We start from the raw sequence: 7,294 nt of genomic DNA on the forward strand, positions 1-7,294 counted from the left end.
CCACATCATGCCCATCCGGTGTGACACACACACCTATACCAGGGTATGTGTGACCCCATTACACTCACGAACACAATTATCGGATGTGGAAAACCACATTGAATGATTGGGAGCAGTAAGCCAACGCAGATTCCACAAATGAACCCTTTGCTCGCAATGAAATGATTATCGAGCAGAAATACTTCCATATATGATGCATAGAAAATTTGGAGGGCCAATGGGGCGGCTGCGAATACGCCGAAGCTAATTATTTGCTTAGCATCTACTTTTGGAACTTCGGAGGTAAAACAAGTATATTCCAATGACAATCTTGATTTAGTTTTAAAAATGCCTCAGTTGAGACAATACAAACTTGACATTGATTAGAAACCTTAAGTCACGCTATGCTTACTTGAGCTATGTGATACTGAACTTTTCAATTTGCTGGCAACCCCCACAAGTCAATCTTTAAGAAGAACCCTCCTTCCCGAACTCACCGCTCCGGCTGTCATCTCCCTTTCCTTCTTAGATATGATACATCTAAATGCTCCATTTGCCTTCGCGCGCTGTAATCGGATCGACTCCTGGCTCCGCCATCAGTATCCCAGCGGGGTACCACGGTCAACCCATCTTGCTCAATTCCTGTGCTGGCCTAATACCTCCAGCTGGCTAATCGCCAGGCGCTCATCCACTAAGCCGTGGCATCCCACCCTTCTCCACCTCGCCTTCGACGTCTGCGTTTCCCGCTCTGTCGGCCATTGCGCCTGATGCGGTCGACCCCGATGATGAACTCATAGAGGCGAACCCATCTGTCGCCTACTCACCTCCTGACAAGTCGATGGATCTCGCGCAGCCTTTTGTCAATGCTTCTCCGCATCCAAGTATCGACAGACGCTCGACGATGGCGGACTTGTTACGGCAGCAAGAGACGATTTGGCGAGATAACGCTGAAGTCGAAGCTGCGCGTCGTCGTGTGGAGATTCCAAAGCCCCTCGCTTGTGATATTGAAGCGATTGAGCACCAGTCTGCCTCTGTTAGTGAAGACGTTCATCTCAGCTTGCATGGAGTAGACGCGTCCTTATAAGCTTCCGCGCGCCAAATACGACATGGAAATCGAAACCGGTTGAACGTTCGCCAAAACTCCGCTCCAGATAGTCATGGTGTCGCTGGCTGGCAAGCACCATGGTAACGAAGTTCTCGGTCGTCTGAGCTTGCGATCGGGCAAGTATCAAAGCTCCCCGGCCGCAAACTGCGCGTGAAATTGAGGGCTAAAGAAGCCTGCTTAAAGCTGGAGCGCACGAAGGTCAACATCCTATGTGGTGCATTCGATTTTAAGGAGTTCGAATTTTATGGTAGGAAGTGCTTCATCGATATTGCGAATGTGATCTTCCACCGCTTGATCTTGTTGGAATGCAAGCCGGTGTAGGTACGTTTCGCGAAGTAAACCTCATGACGGGAATCACGTCTGCTACCTGGCTTATCTACCTCCTCGCCAGCACACGTCCAAGTGAATGGGTCGGTGTGCGACCAGATCCTGTTCGATAACAAGTTGCATTCGGCGCATGGCAATCACTCTTAAAAAATATTTAATATGCCAAATGCTTGAAAGTATGGCATTGTTCAAAGCTATCAAATGGGTATCTTCTCCAAGGAAAAATTTCAAGGCGATCTTAAGTTAGGTGAAACCACTTATTTTATGTGATATTTTAGTTTACTCTCAAACACTTTCTTTATGTCGAAAAATCAGCTGGCAGGTCGTCTGTCAAGCACATTGCTTTATCGAAGCCGCTGTTACAAGCAACTACTTGCTTTTAATACTTGCTTGTTTTCAACCCAAAAGTCCGCTCCATGTGCTGCGGTCTGTGTTATAGCTAATGAAGTTCTCACTGGAAAGGTCATCAGTACATTCAAACTGCTCGAGAGTCTGATAAAACTAATCATCGCTTTATGACCTATTTTCTTCATTCCTCATGTTCTCCAGACACTAGACACTAACTCGCACTGGATATCCAAATTCATGTTTCGTAGGGGAATTGACCTAAAACGCGTCGTGGTAATTCCTGACGAGGAGGAGGATATCGTATGCACGGTAAAACAGCTTTCGCAAATGGTAGGCCCTAGTGGCTACGTTTTCACGACGGGAGGTATCGGGCCCACCCACGATGACATCACTTACAACAGTGTGGTAAACTTTTAAACTGTGCTTTTGTTGTTAGTTAAGCGTATGTCATCGTTTTTGAACTCAGGCGAAAGCATTTGGTCTTGGAGTTAAATTTCATGAAGCTACGATGATGAAGCTAGAAGCTGCTATGGCGAAACGTAAGGCAAAAATGACGCCAGAGCGTAAGCGCATGGCACTATTGCCTGCCGGATGCAGGACGCTGATAACGAAATTTTGGACGCCTATTGCGGTTGTTGAAAACGTTTATATTCTGCCCGGCATCCCGTCAATGGTTCGCTCAATGCTTACATCGAACGAAGAGCATTTTGTTGGCGTACCAGTTTTCCGCGCAATTGTTCGTAACGGCATCCGATATAACGTTTCATTGATTGCTTAATGCTAATGACTTTTGTCTTGTTGAAGGTTCATACGCTCAAGGTTGAAGGTGACATTGCGAAACAGCTGACTGTGGTGCAGAATGCGCACCCACACATCGCAATTGGAAGTTACGTTAATTTGGCGGAAGACAAGAAAGATAAGACATTTAACACCTGCCTATCAATCGAAGGACGAGACGAATTTAGAGTCAAAGAAGTAAGCGATGAAATTGCAAGACTTTTTGATGGTGAGGTTGTTGTTCCGGACCAGTAATGTGCTTAAAGGTGGGGTGAGCGGAACAATTTACTTGTGGTTGGATAAAACGCTCTTTCTTCACCAATCTTCGATTTCGTTTCGTGGCCAGTCAAAATTTTGCGCAAACATATCTCGCCAATTTCTTCCCGACCAAGATTATGACAAAACGATATAGGATACACGTACAAAATGGTCTAGCAGATAACCGAGACAATACCAGATAATCAGTACTCTTTAAAACCTTATCTACCTTCACCGAGAGTTGATCAATTACGCTAAATTTAGCATTGAGTTCAATACATGATAAAGTAGCGTGTACTGCGAGTCACGATACTGCGCCGGAACGCTATTTAGACTGGACTGCAGTTCTTGTAGAACACTAGTCACAAATCCCGCGATTGTTTGATCGCTCACATCCATAACTAGAAGGGACTCGCGCAGCCAGTTTAGTTTTGTTTCTAGGTCGTCAACGAGGTCAGCACCTAATTGCTGAACCAGGCACAAAATTAGCATCTGCGAAAGCTTGGGCGGACGGCTGCTAAGAACGAGTCGAGGGTCGCATTCTTGGCACGCAAACGCCACGATCTTCACGTTCTGAGCACCAAGTGCAAATTTGAACGCCTCTTCCCAATCGTTGCGTGAAAGACAGTCCAGGACCGTGTTCTTCTGTGCTTCTAAATGAATCTCCTCGATAGATTTGGCAGCGGGGACAATTGCTCCATTTGAGCCTCCAGTGACGACTGCTGAACTGAGTTGCTCGACTCTATTGGACAAGCTTTCCACTACCTTTGTTAATTGTTCCAGTTGATTTGCGACCTTTGCGTTGCTGCTACTTTGCCCGCTACTCTCAAATGCACTTCGAGTGCCGTGCACGAAAGTGTCATTGATTTGCTCAAACATTTTCTGAGTAGCAGCCTGGAACGACGGAATCAAAATGTCCTGAAAACACTCACGAAACGACTCGCGCACAGGCTGGCGGACATCTTCAACTACGCGTTGTACCATTTCATCGACACCGTTAGCCAGCTGGTCAGGCAGCGACGTTGCCAATGAGTTATCCAGTTTTTGCTCGATTAGCGGGATAAGCTTTTCGCTAATCACGTGCTGAAATCCATTCTGTACCGGCTTCATAAAATTATTTTCCATAGTGTGCAGCACAATTCGGCCCATAGCGGGAACTAACACAGTTTGCAGCTGCTTTTGAATGGATTTTTCAACCTGAATAGAAACCTGCTGTGTCAAATGATTGCCTACGCTGCCCAGTATCGAGCGCATCTGTTCACGAAGCTCCTCATCGCGATGGAGCTGTGCCACCTCCATACGCCGAAGAGAAGTGAGAAGCGATTGCTGCTGAGTTTCGCTTAACGTATCATCAATAGAAGGCTCATACTGTACAGAACCTTCATCTTGAAGTGCACGAACTGAAGACGACGGAGACGAGCGGTTGTAATATCGCAAGCTAGGAGGCTGTCCATCATCTCCAACTGACCCTACATCATCACCTGTTGCTAACTGCAGCGACCGAACACCAGCACTACGAGTGCTTCGAGTACTTCGAGCTCCTGGTGAAGTTGGAGTCCGTAGAAGTCCCGTATTTAGTGGGGCATGTCGGTCGGTACTACCATCAAATTCTTCGCCATCATTCTCTTCAGGAGCCCGAACATCAATTTCTGTCTCAGGAGCTATTGTAAGCGCAGGTGTAGCGCGTGGCGACTCAGCTGTAGTCTGAAATGGTCCCTCTCCTTCGGTTGTCACAGCACCTACCGTTTGTCCAACATTTTCACCAGTCTCAACTTCATCCTCAATAGATCCACGCACACCAGAATAGTAACATTCTTGAGCCCCGACATGATACCGCTGAATTGCCTGTGTCTGTAGACAATACAGCTGCATGATGAAATTGAGTCCACCCAGTGCGGAGTTTGTATCGCTACGATCGTGTGCTGGCTGACTCTGACCCATACGGTTCAGCAAGCCCATACTGAGCACAGGATATGCTAAAGTGAACTCTGTTACATTGTCAAATCGACGAGCTGAGCGGACATCTGAACTAGGAGCCAGGTGGAGGACATAGATAAGAGGCTTGGCACGATCAGCCACGAACAAGAATTGAGTAGTTGGGTCTAATATCGTCTCATAAATCATTGACGAATCCACATGGGTCTCATCCCGCAACTTTACGTTCTGATTACATATGGGAAGCGTACTCTCTGTCAGCGGAACATCCCACAACGACAAGCGAGTGTTTGATTCGCCACCAATAAAAAGGCCTGGCTGATTCATATAATTGCCACCAAAAAAATGTAAACTGTTGACAGCTGCACCGCTAAATGGCTCAAAGCGCTGGATGAATTCAGCAGCTTGCCCAGAAATTTTTCCTTGAATGCGATATACGTGTACAAATCCATCATTGCCAGCTGTTATTATACACTCGCCCCTTCCAGGCGAAAATGCCATATCATTAATCTGGCCGGACATCTGGCCACAAACAACACTAATGTCATACAAGTTTTGAGCTCCAGAGCCATCAGCACTAACTCCCGACAGCTCGGTGATAAATACCACGCTACCATTGGCGACCGCAATCTTGTTCGAATCAGATGGATGCCATTTAACACGTTGGGCCTGTGTAGGCAGCAGTTTAATCAATTCGCGACTCATTGGGTCATTTTTAATCGTCCAAATTGCAATATGGTGATCTGTTCCGGAACTCAACATTAATTCTGACCTGCAGTCAAAGAACGCCAATTCTGTTACCGCGTGGTGTTCGTGCTTTCTAAGCAAGAGGCGATCAACCGAATTTTGACTAATCACACGTATCAACCCATTCCTGATTGGATATGAAATATAGTGCTCGTTTACCGAAATCAAGTTCCCAAGTTGCGACGTACGTTCTGAATTGTACAGCGTAATTGGCATAACTTCTAGTGATCTGCTCTCACCGGGGACATTCTCTCCACGCGAGTGATACTCTACTTCCTTCCCGAAAATCTCAACCCCAGGAGGTGTTGTGGGAACATCTGCAGCTCCAAATCCAGTGGCACTGCCTGCACGTCTAGGGGATCCTGCCACTGAGCTAGAGGCGGAGGCACCGAAGTCATTGTTACGACTGCTATCTATTGTCATAGCAGCCGCACTCCGCGAAGCAGAAGGAAACATGCCACCACTGGTCGAAGAAAAACCAGGCATTGGCTGGAATGGGGAAAAGGAGGGAGGTAGCGGAGCCGGTCTTGGCGGCGGAAAGGTCCCTACATTTTGCTGAAATTGAGGCGATAACGCGCTTGGCAAGACCATCGAAGGCATGGAGCGCATGTGAGAGCTAACCATTGGCATGGAAGTGGAGGATGAGGCAGGAAAAGGCTGGATAAACTGGCTAGGACCACCCATGGAATAGGGCGGAAGGGGTGCGGGGGGAAGCTGCGGCTGATGCTGTAGCAATTGATGTAGCGGATTACTCGGTGTCACTTCGGGAGACACGTGGTCCAGTAACGAAAAGCGCGCTTCATTAGAGAGCATATTCATCACTAGTACGTTAGCACCTTTACTTATTTTTCGCGAATCGTGACTAACCTGCGCTGATGTTGGGCGGCATAGGAGCACTTCCAGGGGGAGGAGGTGGTGGTAGACCGCTGCTTGCCGTGCTGCTGTTGCGGCTATGACCGCTATCGCTACGCACACTCATGACTCAAGGTTCAATGGAAATCGCTGGGGGGCTAACGTTAGGAAGGGCGACACTTTTTTGATTTTCTCTCTTAATTATCAAGTATTTTCGAGTCAAACAAATTACGAAAATTTAGAGGCAAAATCCGTACTGATCAATGTCATATCTCGATCTTACTCTTAGATGCTATTTTTTTCACTTCGCTTCAATCGCGTATCATCATTCTTTTCTATGGTGTGTCATTTATACTTTTCTGATACAGAAAATAACGACTATGACACGATGTATCACAACGTCGTTCACCGTCGATGTCTTTCTGTGCACCACTGCAATCGGAATGCAGCAGCTTGCGGCCTACCAGCAGAGTAGCCACGCGCTCACTACCATCGTCAAATGAATGTTCAAATTGAAGTTCTTGGTCGGTTTACCCCACGCAAACGCTTTCGTCCAGCGGCAACCAAGCATGCGGCAAGGTAAGAATAACTTCAATGATGTCTAGAGAAGGTATTGGGTCTTTAAAGAAGATGTTGTTCGGGAATGATGTCACAAAGTGGCTCAATTCGACGGAGTACGCACTGTACTATTAATTACGCAACAATTATGCAAAATAAAATACTGTACTGCTGTAAGAATTCACATTACACTTTTTCGTGATGTAAATATTATCGTGGGATTACATAAATCGAGAGTCCATGGTGTTTATTTCCTTATTTCTGGATAGATTAAAATTTATATATATAGTGATAATGAAAATGAATTAATTTTATCTACTTCAATCGCGAAGAACGGCATGCAGCCGGTGTGTCCGAAAATATAAGCTGGTGTCTATTACTGCGCGTGTCCGAAAATATAAGCCTAAG

General features: G+C 46.4%; 3 protein-coding genes across 3 annotated transcripts; 2 read left to right on the forward strand and 1 right to left on the reverse strand.

Annotated features, from left to right (window-relative positions):
• Positions 1 to 1,711: 1,711 nt before the first annotated feature.
• On the forward strand, positions 1,712 to 2,791 carry PHALS_06903 (hypothetical protein F443_01377; the record flags this gene model as incomplete). The annotated part of the gene is made up of 4 exons (XM_024720275.1): positions 1,712 to 1,873; positions 1,961 to 2,164; positions 2,226 to 2,495; positions 2,564 to 2,791. The coding sequence occupies 4 exons, from the start codon at positions 1,712 to 1,714 to the stop codon at positions 2,789 to 2,791; spliced, it is 864 nt and encodes a 287-aa protein (XP_024585490.1).
• Positions 2,792 to 3,043: 252 nt separating this feature from the next.
• PHALS_06904 (Nuclear protein, contains WD40 repeats) lies at positions 3,044 to 6,455 on the reverse strand (the record flags this gene model as incomplete). Its single annotated transcript, XM_024720276.1, has 2 exons — positions 3,044 to 6,273; positions 6,344 to 6,455. 2 exons carry the CDS (start codon positions 6,453 to 6,455, stop codon positions 3,044 to 3,046), a joined length of 3,342 nt encoding a protein of 1,113 aa, XP_024585491.1.
• Position 6,456: 1 nt separating this feature from the next.
• PHALS_15195 (uncharacterized protein) lies at positions 6,457 to 7,061 on the forward strand. Its single transcript, XM_036407242.1, has one exon. The coding sequence runs from the start codon at positions 6,618 to 6,620 to the stop codon at positions 6,801 to 6,803; it is 186 nt and encodes a 61-aa protein (XP_036263484.1). The 5' UTR covers positions 6,457 to 6,617; the 3' UTR covers positions 6,804 to 7,061.
• Positions 7,062 to 7,294: the final 233 nt, after the last annotated feature.

The sequence above is a fragment of the Plasmopara halstedii genome (genome assembly GCF_900000015.1).
Source record: "Plasmopara halstedii genome assembly, contig: Scaffold_3060, whole genome shotgun sequence".
Taxonomy (NCBI): Eukaryota; Oomycota; class Peronosporomycetes; order Peronosporales; family Peronosporaceae; genus Plasmopara; species Plasmopara halstedii.

Excerpts from the sequence above, each read along its gene's own strand:
- PHALS_15195 (XM_036407242.1), top strand. The coding sequence starts at position 6,618 with ATGCTATTTTTTTCACTTCGCTTCAATCGCGTATCATCATTCTTTTCT.